Source organism: Typopeltis vanoorti, chromosome 13 (assembly GCF_054136105.1).
Source record: "Typopeltis vanoorti isolate ZY-2024b chromosome 13, IOZ_Tvanoo_1.0, whole genome shotgun sequence".
In the NCBI taxonomy this organism is placed as follows: Eukaryota; Metazoa; Arthropoda; class Arachnida; order Uropygi; family Thelyphonidae; genus Typopeltis; species Typopeltis vanoorti.
The window spans coordinates 49,524,549-49,541,005 of record NC_143561.1 but is presented as its reverse complement, the minus strand read 5'-3'; the positions used below and the strand labels follow the sequence as shown (position 1 = coordinate 49,541,005).

Genomic DNA, 16,457 nt, shown 5'->3' with positions numbered 1-16,457 from the left:
ACTGATTTCGATCATTCTTTGTCCACTATGATGCATACAGCATTCATTTGTTTTAGGCAGTTGTCATCGCCTACTTTTCATCACCTAAATGTATTAGGTCGGTTATCGGCCTCTCTTGCATTCAAAGCGCCAGTACGTGCCGTTGCAGGTTTTTACGCATTTATTCGTTTACTAACGAGCGAGAGCGGTGAACACTCTGATTCTGATCTGCGCACCGCTTTGAATAATAGGCTATATCTTCGGGAATTTTTTGAATGCCTTGATAAAAAGTTAGGAACAGGTTTTTAAAAGTATATACTTTTAGAAAATAATATTAAAAAATCGATTTTTTTGATCCTCTAAATAGTACTGCCTCCTAAAAACTAACAAAAACTTACAAATTAGCAAAATAAAAATGCCATAGAGGAAAAACCTGACGTGATAGAGAAAAATGGATTTGATATTTGAAATCAGCGCACCGAAATTAGTAAAAAACAAGTGTTAGATCATAATCAGCAGAAAAAAAAAAATTTTTTTGTTGGCCAGTGTCATTTACTTATCCTCTTTGTGCCTCATGGCACATAAGTCTGAGATCCATTTCTTTCAGATACCTCTTTCTTGAGAAACCAGTTCAGCTTCTCTCCAGCTATGCCATCAAGGATCTTTGTCATTCTCTGCCAAGTTCATTTAGGCCTTCCCCTTTTCCTCTCTCTGCTGTCCATTCTCAGTATGTGTCCAACCCATTTCCACTTGCATTTTTTTATTTCATCGGGGATACTTTTTTTTTTCTCAGTCAGCTTATATAAGTCATCATTTATTATACGTTGTGACCAAAAACTATTTTAATATTTTATGCAGACATTTTGTTTGAAAACTGGTTAATTTAGCTTTCTGGTTTTTTCTGGTCAGTTTCTATTTCTCTGATCCATATAATAATATTACTATTGAAGATCTTTGTTTTGGTTTGATTAAGATATATGGAATATTTTCATGTTATTTAATTTTCTCTCATTATATCTTTTCTTTCATTTATCCCAGTTCCACCTTCAGTATCTATATTTGCTCCTAAGTATGTAAAATTCTTAAATTTTCTACTGCATGTTGATTGATTTTAATTTCTTTGTGACATTTGATGTTCAGTTTAAGAACTTTTGTTTCAGTCATATTTATTTTAAGACCAACTGTTTCATCTGTTTTATACAAGTCTTCTGATTTTGCTTGTATATCAAAACTATATGTCATCTGCCTGGTTGGCCGAGTGGTTAGCATATCCGCTCTCCAGCCAAAAGACTGCAGGTTCGAATCCCACTGTGGGCATGGATTCGAAAATATGAGTATTAACAAGGATGTTTGTGATTGTCTGTAAAAATACTAGTGGTGGTGGTGGAGTTGCAGTTTGTTGTAGTTGGTAGATTGAGTGGTGGAGACAGAGTTGTAGAATAGGTGCCCTCCCTCGATGAGTCTTTGGACTCCCTGGAGGTCATGTAATAATAATAATAATATAGATCTGCTAACTGTAACACAGGATTCCATACTGACCATTAATTTGTAGTAAATCTATGCAGCACTGAAATGCAAACGTATAACAACTTATAGGAGCTATAAATGATGGAAAGATTAACACATGTTCTGATACATGAAAACGTTTCTTGCCATAATTCTGCTGATATGAACTACTGCCAAGGCAGTTGGAAAGAATAACATCTCCATTGTCAAACTTTATCAGAGCACAATCATTAGGATTTTTGAAACATATTTTTCATATAGTTCTTATTTACTAATGTTCGAATAGTAAGGCTTAATTTGAAATGCAATTCTTGAAAGGAAAGATGATAATCGTTCTGTGAAATCTGATTTAATTATTTGAAGCACTTTTTAGTACAGAACTTATGATAGTACCAAAAGCAACATTGAAAAGAAATAATGTGAAAAGTGATAAATAAAGAAATATATGAAGGGATAAAATTATATAATTAGAATTGTTGATAGCAAGAGTAATCCAATCAAGTATGAATAAATGTGAAAATTTAATATCCTGGCAGATTAAATGTGAGTGTTAAGAAGGAAGTTAAATAGCTGAATTGTACAGGTAAGCCAATAAACTTATACTAATGGTGTACTGGACTTTGTTCATTTCCATAATGATAATTAAAGTAAAATACCAACTAAGTAGCTAATTTAAACTACTTATATATATCAAGCATTTACCTCCATGACTGCATAAGCATCAGGAAATGGTCGATCAAAGGCAGATGTATTTGCTGACCAGGTTCGCTCTTGGATAAGCATAGAGGATAGGCTGGAGATGTACATACACACAACAACTAAGGTAAATATCCACCAAACTGTTGTAACAAACCGATGTGATAATGATCTAAATAAAATCATCAAATGATAAAGTTAGACAGTTTAGTTAGTTACTGGTAATAAATCATCATTATAAATAATGAATTACATTCCTATCTAATGTATTACTCTTAAATATTAAAGTAATTATTAAACCAAAACAACAGTAATCAGCATAAATAAAATAATAATAGTTCTTGTGAAACCTAAACAGCAGAAGAGTAAATGATTCCACACTTAAAGAAGTTCTTTAAAATTTGAGGAATGGAGTAGAGCAAATAATGAATGAAAATTTTCTACTCTGGATACTAACTACTGGTGAGTCGCACTATGGCAAACACCATTAAAACAAATGTTCTCACTCGTTATAACAAAACTACTCAAAAGTCCTAATCAAATCACTATAACCTCACAATGCCATGTAAAAGAAATCTACTACAACAAACTATTTCTGTTGTCTAAATGAATTTGCTACAGTGAGTTTCGAATGCGGCATTACTAACACCATGTTTTGACAAATATATACATATATAAATTGTGGGTTTTTCATCCTGCGTACAGACAATTGGCCTTCAGAACACCAGCAATTTACAGACAAAAAATACTGTTGTTAGTGATGATAGGCAGTAGATAGCATTGATGGTAGTAGTGTCATAGTAGGAGAATTAAGTAGTAGTGGAAGGGGTGAGATGTATTTAATTTAATGAAGTAGAATAGAGTAGCTTCCCACAATGAGTTCTTGACTCCCTAGAGGTGTCACATAATAATAACAAATATATGTATAATGTGCTGTGCATGTGGGGGGAGGGGGAAGCAATATTCCAGAAAATGATAACTAGTAGTGTGCCACAAGATTCTGTTCTTGTTAATTCTACTACTTAATTTATATATTATTGATATTTCATGAGGATGAAAAGATATTCAGTTGTCTACTGATGATGCCAAATGGGAAAGTGTTATAAGGAGTAATGATGATATTAACTCCTTTCAAGAAGATTTAAACAGACCTTTAGCCTGGATGAATGAGTGAAGTTGAAGTTTTAATGTTAACAAATAAAAGTGTTCTGTCTGAAGCAAAATGGTATAGCAGCATGACCTATAGTGATGGGACTGTGCTTCAGAAGGTAATAACTGAGATTTGAGATGTAGAGATAATGATCAGCAGCATCAGAAGACACATTACAAGTGCTGTGAAGAATATAGTGCCTTGCTGCTATGATAAGGAACATGCCAACATGTAGATATATGGAAATAGTATTCTACAACTGGATAAGCCACTGGTCAAACCACACATAAGTTGTTAGACTTGGTGCCTTCTTTAGTTCCTACTATGATGTGGAAACTTTCAAGAGGGTCCAAAGACAATAGACTAAGGCAATATCAGGATTATGGAAAGAGAGAGAGATTAAGGAAACATAAATTACAGAGTTTAGTAGAAAGGCAGAAAAGAAGTGATGGAGACATTTAAGTTGGAGAGGATTTTAGGATTTTGTCATATTAATACTGAAAACATCATACACAAAGTAGGGGATGGAGAAAGCGAATCTAAAACCATCCCCCCACCCCAAAAAAAAATATTCATATTTGACATCCATAGACACCGTATGGTCACTCCTGTACCTCACTGGGTTTTGAGAGTGAAGTCTTCTGCTAGAAGAAGTGGTAGGGTCTCAGATGTCCTTTGCACACAGAGTTTGTAGGACAATCACACACATCCGTGCCCACGGTGGGATTTGAATCTGCAGCCTCTTGGCTGGAGAGTGGATAAACTAACCACTTGGCAAACCATCCCTAGAAGTTGGGTAAAGGTGTGGTGAAGAAAAGAATGAGGAATAGATTTTTTTACACAGTATTGTAGGTGAGTGAAATGAATTGCTGAAACATGTTGTGCATACTAGGAGTGTGAAGGAGTAAGGTTAGATATAATTGCTATATTGCTTGCTGATTGAAACTTCTCATGATCAGTCTATTGACTCGGTAGAAGTTTGTTATAATAATAATAAATTTATTCATGTAAAGAACACACTCTGTGAAATTTGTTATAATAATAATAATCATAACTTCATTTGTGTAAATGCTTACAGAGAGTGCAGGATCAGAGTCTAACACATTCAGAGGTAGCAGCAAAGAAAAAGATAAGTTTCATTATTTTTATTAGAGTTTTTTACTATAAATTACATGACATAAAATATAGTCTGTGGGTAATTTGCAGTTGGGGAATTTGTACTTAAAAATAATATTTTAGTATAGTTGCAGTAGTTCTGTGGTGGTGGAGTACTGCTTATGATAAGCGATAACTTATGTCCTCTCAGAGTGGAGGATTTGGAGGGCAATGGCACTAATGGTTTAGAAAGTATATGGTGTAAGGTTGAAGTGCACTGGACAGGATATTTAGTGGGGATGTTGCTACAAGCCAAGAAGCATAGAGAGTGAGGAGTGGGGGATGTTTAGGCAGTTGAGCTTGTCAAGTGCAAGAAGAATGATTATTAGGAGATTTTAACTACAGCAATATAAATTGGGAAGAGGAAACTGCATGTAGTAATAAGGGAATGGAATTTCAAGAATTCTTGAAGAACAAATGTCTTAGGCAGCATGAAGTAGAAGGAACATGAAGTTCAAGAGTTTTGGATTTGGTCATAGCATCAGAAGAGCTGATTATAACTGAGATGGCATCCCCCCCCCATTTGGAGAGAGAGTGCGACCATGTGGTTTTCACTTGGAAGATGGCCACAATGCAGGGGTATCAAAGAGAAAGGAATGTATGTGGAATTATAAGGCAGGTGATTATAATAGTTTTAGATATTAACTTGGGGTAGTTCCATGGAGGGAGGAATTGGAAGGGAGAAATATCATTAGTGCTTGGGAACTTGTGAAGAAATATTTATTAGCAGAAATAGCAAGCTTCTTTGCTCTGGGATACCCAGAGCAAAGAAGAGAACACAATTTGGCATAAAGTAGGTGACAAACAATATCAAACCAGAACTGCAAGTAAAAAAGAGGTTATGGAAGAGCTATAAGGAGAGGGGTGGAGAGCAGATCCATGAAGAATATAAGACTCAGGCTAGGAGAGTGACTAGTATGGTAAGGAAGGCAAAACTGGAATATGAGAAGAGATTGGCCCTGAGATCCAAAGAAAATCCTGGAGTTGTTCAATGAACACTTTATTGGGGTATTTCATCCTGAAGAAGTAAGTTTTATTACCAGAGGGAGAGGCAGGCTCGAGATTTAGAAGTGCAAGAGGAGTGTGTGTGTGTGTGTGTGTGTGTGTGTTCCAAATACTGAGTACTCTGGATGTCAATAAGGCAGTGGGATTGGATGGAATTTCACCATGAGTTTTGAGAGAATGTGCTAAAGAACTGACAATACCCTTGACCTGGCTTTTCAATGAAAGTCTGGCAATGGGAAAGGTGTGGAAGTGGAAGGAGTAAGATAGTGCCATTGCATAAGGGTGGTAGCAGACTAGAGGTGTCAAACTATAGACCAGTTTGTATTTCATCAGTAGTTAAGACCTTGGAGAAATTAGTAAGTGATCATTTACAGCATTGGGCAGATTAGGGTAATGTCATCTGTGAGAGTCAACATAGATTTGTTAAGGGGTGCTCTTGCTTTAGTAATATGATTGCCTTTTATAATAATGTGACAAGAGCAGTTGATGAAGGAAAGGCATATTCTTCCAATTATTTTACAAAGGCATTTGACAGGATACCACATGATAAGCTGATATTTAAGTTGCAGCACATGGGTTTAGATGTCAGGTTAGTGAACTGGATTCATGATTGGCTATCTGATAGGCATCAAACAGTTGTTGTGTATGGGGTAGCAGTGTCAAGGAGGCAGAAGGTGGGAGTCCCAGAGGGCTCAGTACTGGGACCTGTATTGTTTAACCTTTATATTAATGAAACTGTCAATGTCCTTTCTTTTAGTTCATTTTACTGTCAATGGATTTCAGGAAAATACTCAGTTGTTGGCAGATGATGTGAAGCTGGGAAGGGTTATTAGTAATAATACAGGTGTGTCTAGCCCCGCAATAGGATTTGAATAAACTGGACAGATGGGCAAATGAATGGGGTATCAGTTTAATGCAACTAAATGTAAAGTCTTGAAGTTTGGGATACATCGATGGGAAGCTACATACTCTGTTGGAAGAATTGTACTGGAGGAAGTGGGGGAGGCAAGGGATCTGTGGGTGATGACTGATAGAAACCTGACATTCAGGAACATATTGCAAAGGTGGTGAAAGTAACTCTGAGGATTGCTTGGTTACCTTCACCACCTTCAGATGTACAATGTTAGTTATGAAGATAGGCTGAGGGAATGTGGTTGAGACTTTTAAACTGTCGAGAGGTAATTACAAGATTGACACTGGGGAGTTCTTTGGTGGAACAGGGAGAAGAAGCAAGGACAGGGGGGTTATTCCTGGAAGTTGTGAGCAAGAGGGTGAGGAGTGGTTGAACTGTGGAATGTATTTCCTGATAGAGTGGTAAGAGCATGAACGATCAATGAGTTCAAGGAGTGGTATGATATTTGTTTTCTAGGATGGGCCTCCCACGATGAGTCTTGTGACTCCATGGAAGCCTGAATCATAAAAATAATAAATAACACACACAAGATCTACATTATTATAAATAGTTATATCTTTAGACTGGTCTAGTACTATATAAAAGAATTTAAAGGGAAATGTTATTAGAGAAAATAGTTTTCCCTATTACTTTAGAAAAAAAGTAATGTGAGTGAAATTGGATTGTAATTAGATGACAAAGATTTGTTCCTTTTTAGGAATGGGTTGAATATGAACTGATTTCCAGGTTACAGGACAGTTTTATTCTCTTCATTTCCATAATATATATCCTGTAGGCTGTAAACAGGAATCAACTCTGGAGCACAAACATTCAGTACAAGTAAAGAAATATTATATACCATCAGAACCAAGAAACTCTGACATACACAGTTTGGAGACAATTTTTCTAATTTCCCTGTCTGTTGAAGAAATCAAAGGAAGTGTTGAATGTTTTGTATTACGAATGATAGGACATTCACCAATATCATTTATGCATAAAGAAAAAATAAGATGCCAAGAGATTGTTTTTTTCTGTGGGGAATGACATAATGGAATTATCCATATACAAAAGAGATGGGAAGCATGGTTGGATACAGCCGATAGCTTTAGCAAGAGACTAGAAAGTAGAACTACCATTTGGATATGATACAAGTTCTCTTCTTTCAATCCTTTCAAAAATCAGTTTTGGATGTGCTCGTAGTTTGTTTGCATCTATTTTAGACTTTGGTATAAATAGAAAAGAAAGATGACAATTTTGATGAAAGCCAATTGTGATATGCTTGGTTCTTCTCTTGTACAGCCTCGACACAAAAGAACTATTGTTCTTTAGAGAGCCAAGGCTAATTTAGGAACAACAATTTAAAATGAAATGGAGAATAAATGTATCCATACAAATAAGAATTGCTTCCGCAATTATACATTCAGTGCAAATGTTTGGATTAGAAGATGGACATCCAACAAGGAAATGAGACACAGAAGTCATGAAGGTTATCCCAACTAACATTCTTGTAATGCCAGGCAATACGCTGATGACAGTGACATTGTGAGTATTGCTCCGAAAGAGAAGAACTCAATAATACATGGTCTGAATTTCCTGAAGGACAAACAACATCTACAGTATACCTAGAATGGTATCGCTAGAGAAAAAGAGATCAAGAGTGTTTGGAGAGGAGGGAGAATTATCTGATATTCTGGTAGACACATGAACAATATGCATTACCTGTTCTGTGCAGCTGAAAAGGAAAGTCAGCTGAAGTTGTAAACATTACAATCGCCAAGGAAGATGACCTCACAAGTAGGAAAACCAGACAGGAGAAAAATCAACATTCAAAGAAAGGAAAGAAAATCAAAAAGTTCAGAATAGTTGGTGATATTAAGAAAGCAATAGAAACACCAAATGAATCTGGTAGAATGCAGGTTGAAAGATTGCTTGCTGAAGAAGATAAAAAAAAAATTAGACAATTGTAAGTTGGAAACTCACTGACATATGAGTGAACTTTCTGATATGTGAATGAACGCATGCAGAAATACTACCTTTGAGAAGAAAAGAGTCAAAGAGTGCAATTAGAAAAACCCACGTAAATGGTGCTTGAATAAGCTGAATTTTGAGAATTTTGAGTTGCAAAATTGGGTAGAGCAATAGTTATTAAAATGATGTTAAAATTTTGCAAGATGATTTGGATAGACTGGCATGCATTTTGGGACAAAAAAAAAAAAAAAAACTAGGTGTCATTAACACGCTAAAAAATGGTGCTTTAAAAATTTGCTCCAGTGAGCAAGCACTTAAGCATGGATTAAAAATTATCAGCAATACCTTCCTAAAGACTGCAACTAATAATAAAAATAAACTAGATCACCAATAAAACTGTAACCATTGCACATATTAAAGGGATATCTACCCCACATTACCTTTTGCTCTAGAGTTTATTATAAATTATAATTATGACAGTAACTCCAGGATCTTAGCCTTCGTATAACAAACACTTAGGTTAAATTATTGATTCGGCCATCATTGTTACTGTTATTAAAAGATAATATGAATTTGTTCTTTGAGCATATTATAAATGAATACAATACAGCTTTGATGTAGGTTTATTTTTTTTCACTAGAGGGCAGGCTAGTAAAATCACGATTGATCAAATCATTGCCACTTTGACATACTGTATGAATTGAAATGTAGCTTGTCTCTGTATGTATATACATATTTATTATTATTATTATTGTTCCGGGAAACTCCAAGGAGCAGACTCATCGAGGGAGGCCCTAACACCATGTCAAGAACAACTATTCAACATTCACACAGTATCTATCATACCTTGCCTTGAACTCATTCACGGTCGTAGCATTTCGAAATATATATATATATATATATATATATTTCGAAAGATATTTAATGACTAAAAACCGAGAATTAATTAACAGCTTTAATGATAAAAAACACAACTAGTTTTGGCTTTTTACCTGATGAAGGTATCTTTTTAGGAAGAGGAAACAATAATAAAAACTGAAGATTCTAAAAAACTGAGAAGCTCTGATAAATTGCAGTAAAATTGGCTAAAGTCCTTAAGAAGTACAAGACATTATTCACTACACTTCCAAAAATCTGATCTCTTATAAGCCATCCTAAGCATCACAATCTGAAATATTCTGGCATATATAAACATGGTGTGACTGTAACGTTCCTTATTATGGACAAACTAATAAGTCTATTGAACTTCGTATGGAGGAACATAAAAGAGACATCTCCTATAAAAGATCATATGCCAGTACCTTATCCAGCCATATTCTCTTCTCTAACAATCCTCATGATGATTTTCACGGTCACTCAATTTCCTGAGATAGATGTGAAAACATTTTCAGCTGCCATGATGAATTTGAAAGAAAGATAGTGGAATCCAGGGAGATCGTCCTTAATCCTGAATATTTAAACAATTTAAGCTATAACATCCCTGATAGCCATACTGCTGTTATTCAGTACTGGCATTCTCAAGAGTCTGCTAACACGCAAACAACAAACAATGGCATGTAAAATAGAACAACTTGGATGTTAATACAACGTTTTTTATTTCAATTATGTACTGCAATTTATCTGTGCTTCTCAGTTTTTTAGAATCTTCAGTTTTTATTGTTGTTTCCTCTTCCTAAAAAGATACCTGATGAAGGCTGTAAAAAGCCAAAACTAGTTGTGTTTTTTATCATTAAAGCTTTTAATTAATTCTCGTTTTTTTTTAGTCATTAAATATCTTTCTAAATGTATCAAAGTAACAGAGTCAATGCTCATGAATACACACACACACACACACATATATATGAATATACTCCAGACAATGACTTTTTCTTAATATGAAGATCGAAACATTGAAAAATTAAAGTAATTATTTTTTAACACAGTAGTAGTCTCCATAATTTATTTAAATGAATGCCGATCATTATGTGACATTAAGGAAGGGAAACAAATAAATCACTGTATAAGCATCTTCTCCATCCAATATGCTAGTCATTCTATTATAAAATGTAACAAAGTTACTAAAGCATGAACTCCCCTTAACAAACCTATGCTGCTCTCTTGAAAGATTTCCATCCTCATCAATCCACATTTTTATTCTGTTTCTAACTAGCTTCTCTAACACCTTCAACACTACACTTGATATACACACACACACACACTGGCCTATAGTTTGACACTACTAACTTGGATTCTCCTTGTGCAGTGGCACTGTATTTATTTATTTATTTCCACTCTTCTGGGACTGTTCTTGTTTGCTAGACTTCTCTTGAACAACCAAATCAAAGGGCATTGTCAGTTTTTTTTTGCACATTCTCTTAATAAATATAAATTCATAGTCTGACCAACACTGATGTATGCACATGAAACAAGGATAGAAACATAAAAAATACAACATGCAAAATAAAAGCATTAAGAAAAATTGTTAATAAAACAAAATTTGATCAAGTAAAAAAATGAAAATATTTATGAAGAATGTCAATTGCAAGCTATAAATGTATGCATAAAAAAAAAGAAGATTGGAAAGGAATCAACATGTTAAGAGGATGGAACCAAAAAAAAATAGTTAAACCAGCAAGAGGCTGGAACCAAATACAAAATGAAGTTGATAAAAAAAAAAAAATAAATAAATAAAAAAATGGCCAGACTGCCTGCATTGAAGTATAACAGATGCAACAAGCTGAAGCATAAAGCAGGAAGAAAAAAGAAAACAGATGGCATGAAAGCAACTACACCAGACAAAAGAAAAAATAGTATCCACATAATTTTAACAAAGCCAGGAAGTTTCTTCAGCTACAAATATAAATTATGAACATCACATAAGAAATGGATGTCAAAATTATATAACTTCAGCAAAAAAGAGAGAGAAAGAAAAACAGAGTTTTGGGCTTCAGGTGAGCATTTAGTTATTAGAAAGCATTTGATGGAGTGAATAAACACAAAACAAAAGTCACTACATACTAAGTTAGGTAATTATGGAAAACAGTTGGAAGTTTAATTTTCACGGTTAGACTATAATAAATTTAGTTTAATCCTTTATCCAAGTGTATGCAAACAAAGTCTGATCCTGAAAATCTTCCGGACCAAGGTAAGGTAGTGCAACACCAGGCAACTCCAAGCAAAGGTGGACCAAGCTCTCATCACTCCTTGTCTCAGTATCTCCCATAATGCAAAACACATCTCCTTGCAGACATGTATACTGCTATGCATTAAGGCAGTGTTTCTCAAACTTCAGATATATCTGCAGACCCCTTCTTAAATTTTCATTATTGCCAAGTATCCCCTAATTAATTAATTAAAAATAAATTAATTAATTAAAACGAATACATTAATTAAAATTAATACATGAATTTAAAATATTAAAAAATTAAATATCTATTTTATTTGAATTTATATGTTCATGTAAACAAAAAAATATGATTTATTTTTAATAGAACAAACTTTATAAAGATACTATAAAGTTTTACTTACTTGAAATAATTTATCATCAATGAGAGGAATGAAATTGCTTATGGTGAGATAAAATTTCAGCAAAATTTGGCTCTATAGTTGTTAATCTCAATCTCAGATGTGGTTGGACATCTATAATGCGATTCTTCTTCTTCGTCTTAATATCTACAAGGGCCAAAAATCCAACTTTGCACAGATATGAATTTGGAAATAGAAAAATTAACCTTAGAGCTTTATCTATTAATTCAGGAAATTCATTCTGTATTCATTCTGTAAATGATGATAACGTATTCTCGCTGTATTTATTTTTTAGGAAACCATCAGAAGCTAGTTCTAAAAGTTGTTCTTCTATTGACGATAGACCCTTTGGCATAAATTTGTTTTTATTGAAAGGGTATCTTATCCACTCAATATTAATGTCCAATTCAGGAAAATACTTTTCTAGATTAATTTGTAAGCTTTTTAAATGCTGCATGATAGTAATTTTCACATCATCGTCAATTTGTTCATTTGAACTTGCGAGCAATTCATGAAGCGATAGAAATGCATCAAATTCTCCATTACCAACCCGCTTTTGCCATAACTTTATTTTTGCCAATGTGGTGTTCACTTTATCTTGGACATGAAATAGAGAAATTTCCTTGCCTTGTAAAGATAAATTAAGACTATTTAATACATATATCTGCCGTAAATATATCTGCCGGATATGCTAATTGACTGAGCCATTTCCAATTATGTAAATGCTTTTTCAATTCAAACTTTTCATCAAGAAAAACTTGTAGTTCATTCTGAAGTTCAAATAAACGAGTAAGGATTTTTCCACAAGAAAGCCAACGAACATCGGTATGGAAAAGAAGTTGTGTATAGTTGCTTCCCATTTCTTTGCAAAAATGAGAGAAAAATCTGGCGTTTAGAGGACAGCCTTGAACATAATTAATGATTTTTACAGCTTCATCAAGAACTTTTCTTAGGTCTGTAGACATCGTATGTGTAGCCAAAGCCTCCCTGTGTATGCAGCAGTGTGTCGACTTTGCATTTGGTGCAAAGCTTGAATCCTTGAAACAAGCCCTTTTTTAGATCCGACCATGGATTTCACTCCGTCCGTGCTTATTCCAACACAACTTTTCCAATCAAGCTTGTTTTGATGCATAAAGGTATTTATACTGTTGAATATTTCTTCTCCTGTTGTATGTTCTGGCAAGGGTTGGCAATATAAAAGGTCGTCATGAATTTTTTGATTTTTTTCGTATCTAACAAACACTAGAAGATTTGCAAAATTTGTAATGTTGGTGGATTCATCTACCTGCGATGTATAACAACAACTCTTACGTATATATATATCGGATAACAATGTTTGTTTTATATTTTCAGGCATTTCAGTGATTCTTCGATGAATGGTACTATTTGAAAGGCAAATCCGATCAAAAGATATTTTTGCATTATCTCCGATCATAATTTCCACTATTATTTTTGCTGCAGGCTTGACCAAAGTTTCGCCAATTGTTTCTGCTGCACAACTTTTGGCTACTAATAGCGATACATGATATGAAGCTTCTAAAGCCTTCATGTTTTCACCACATGACACGATCGACATCACTTTTTGAGATTCTTTTAAATTTTTTAGTTTATTTTGAAAAAATTCGACAGGTTTGTCCTTGCATTCGTTATGTTTCGATTCAAAATGGCGATTTAAATTACATGGTTTCATGCTTTCATTTTTTAAAGTTTCACCACAAATTACACATAATGGAATAGGTTCCTCTTCATTTCCTGTCCATGAAAATCCACATTTCAAATAATTTATATTGCACTTACGAAGTTTTCTCACCTTCTTCCTGGTTGGTTCTTTAGAGATGTCAGACGACACACACTTATCAATCTCACTTGATCCAGATACAATATCAACATTTTCTTGTTGCTGACAGCTACTTGTATCTACTATGTTCCTCTCTTTTGTACATTTTAAAAATCCAGTCTTTAACCAGTGATCCATACTTAAGAATTTGAAAGCTAAAAAAAATTCCCGTATTTAACGAACAAATTTCAACAAATGGCTAGTGAAAGCAGAACTTGAAACAGACAGCAATGGTAGGCCAGTAGAGATAAAGCAGCTATGAAGACGTTCATATGATTGGTGCGGTATTAACAAAAGATCGCGCTACTAATTGACAAAGGCAAGCCGACAGTTCAGTTGAAATGCTAATTCTCTTCAAATGAATTCCTTATATACTATCTGAAACACATTCACTATATATTTCTTAGTTTTAACACGTTCACTCAAACAAAATCATATGTTGCCGGTGCACCATATGGTTTTGATTGTCTACTATACAGCATTTTATGTGGGAGGGGTCATGCGATTCATTAGTTAGTGCCGTTTTTATCCCAGTTGTCTCTAATTGCACTGTTTGTTGAGAAACATATTACACAGCCTGCAGATGTCTCTGTATCTTATTCAGTGACACAATAGGAACGTTTTACGATCTCAAACTTAAATTTTATTCCATGCGTTAATGATGCATAGTCGAAAATTGCCACAGACTCCCTGAAGTCCTTTCGCGGACCCACAGGGTCTGCGTACCACACTTTGAGAAACACTGCATTAAGGGAAGGGCCACTACCCAGACCGGTTTCAACCTTTATTGAGGTGTATTTAAGTAAAGACCTCTCTAAAAATTAGACGATCCCGAAAGATCGCCCAACTCAGCTTTGTTCCACTCAGTGACAGGCTCACCCCATCACCAAGAAGAACTTCTCAGCATTGGCTCTACCCAGTGGCAGACTCACCCCACCACCAGACAGAGCCATAATCTCAGCGGCGGCTCTACTCAGAGACAGGCAAAAACCTACCCCAAGCAGAGCCTCTCTCATATATTCAGCATGGGAGGCAGACCCAAACGTGGAGATACTAAGGCAGAAGCAATAGGAGAGGTCATATTTACCTATAGGAGTTGCAACAGGAGTACCACCTTATTATTGAATTACTCTGGATTTAGAGAAAGCTGTTGGACGTTTACTTTTCACTTGGTTAGACTATAATAAATTTAGTTTAATCCTTTATCCAAGTGTATGCAAACAAAGTTTGCGCCTGAAAATATCTTCAGGACTGAGGTAAGATAGTGCAACACCATGCAACTCCGAGCAAAGGTGGACTTCTCCTATTGCTTTTGCCTTAGTATCTCCACGTTTGGGTCTGCCTCCCACTGATGAGACCTCAATAATGGTTGAAACCAGTCTGGGTAGTGGCCGTTCCCTTAATGCATAGCAGCAGTACTTTTTTTCTGGCGTAATGCACCGGAACGGTGTTCCGGCACCTATTTTTTTTTACAGTTTTTTCAATTTTTCAAAAGTAATTTTTGAAATAATGCTCATGCTTACATAACACGTGCATCTACATTTGTGGCTGTATGGACGTGTGATTGACATGAGAAAGATTTTCGGTAAAACACTCATTTATCTAAAAAATATCTTTATTGAATTGACGTAAATTTAACGTCATTATTTTCATATACTTTTAGCATTTTTTTTTTTTTACTCTTTAGTGTAAAAGTCTGACCCCAAGTTTGAAAATGAACAAGATTTCCAATTACTTCTCAATTACTGGTCCCATTAATAAAAAGCCCAGAATAATAACAGACACGACGTCAAAAAATATGGAAATAATGGTGCCATTGATGTTTTCGAATGATCTCAAGCTAATCTTGAGGAGCAAGGCCAAACTGAAAATGGCCAAACTGCTGGACATTAGATCAAAAAAAATGATTTTTGCTCGAAAAATGAATAGATGTATATTTGCAAAAAGAAACTTGGCTGTACGCCTTTCAGAAAAGTTAGAACTCTTGGAATTGAAACAAAGATGGAAATGAAAATTTCTAAAGAATGGGCCAACAACGAGATTACATATTCTGGCAAAGATAGGAAGCTACAGATGAGTTCACTTCGAAAAAAAATGTTCGATCACAGAGAATCTGCTGCACACAAAATTAAATTATATTTAATTCATTTATGCGACTCCGTGACAACAACAGCTGCTTTATATTTCATTTAAATTAAGATCTGAATATCATTTTCTTTAATAAAAAGCTTAACAAGATGCGAGTTCCGGCACCTTTTTTTCTAGAAAAAAAAGCACTGCATAGCAGTATATATGTCCACAAGGAGATGTGCTTTGCATTATGGGAGATACTGAGACAAGGAATGATGAGGGCTTGGTCCACCTTTGCTCAGAGTTGCCTGGTGTTGCACTACCTTACCTCAGTCCTGAAGACATTTTCAGATGCAAACTTTGTTTGCATACACTTGGATAAAGGATTAAACTAAATTTATTATAGTCTAACCAAGTGAAAAATAAACTTCCAACAGCTTTCTCTAAATCCAGAGTAATTCAATAATAAGGTGGTACACCTGTTGGCAACTCATATAGGTAAATATGACCTCCCCTATTGCTTCTGCCTTAGTATCTCCACGTTTGAGTCTGCCTCCCACTGATGAGACCTCAATAAATGTTGAAACCGGTCTGGGTAGTGGCTCTTCCTTTAATGCATAGCAGTATACATGTCTGCAAGGAGATGTGCTTTGCATTATGGGAGATACTGAGACAAGGAGTGATGAGCGCTTGAG

The 16,457-nt window shown here is 34.9% G+C and overlaps 1 protein-coding gene across 1 annotated transcript in view; it reads right to left on the bottom strand.

Annotated features, from left to right (window-relative positions):
- The window catches only part of LOC150100135 (glutamate receptor 1-like), a 227,060-nt gene that overhangs the window by 69,626 nt on the left and 140,977 nt on the right, over positions 1-16,457 (bottom strand). Inside the window, exon 11 of the mRNA XM_090402506.1 lies at positions 2,188-2,353. Within this exon, the coding sequence (XP_090258632.1) occupies positions 2,188-2,353 (166 nt within the window). The remainder of the gene's footprint in view (positions 1-2,187; positions 2,354-16,457) is intronic.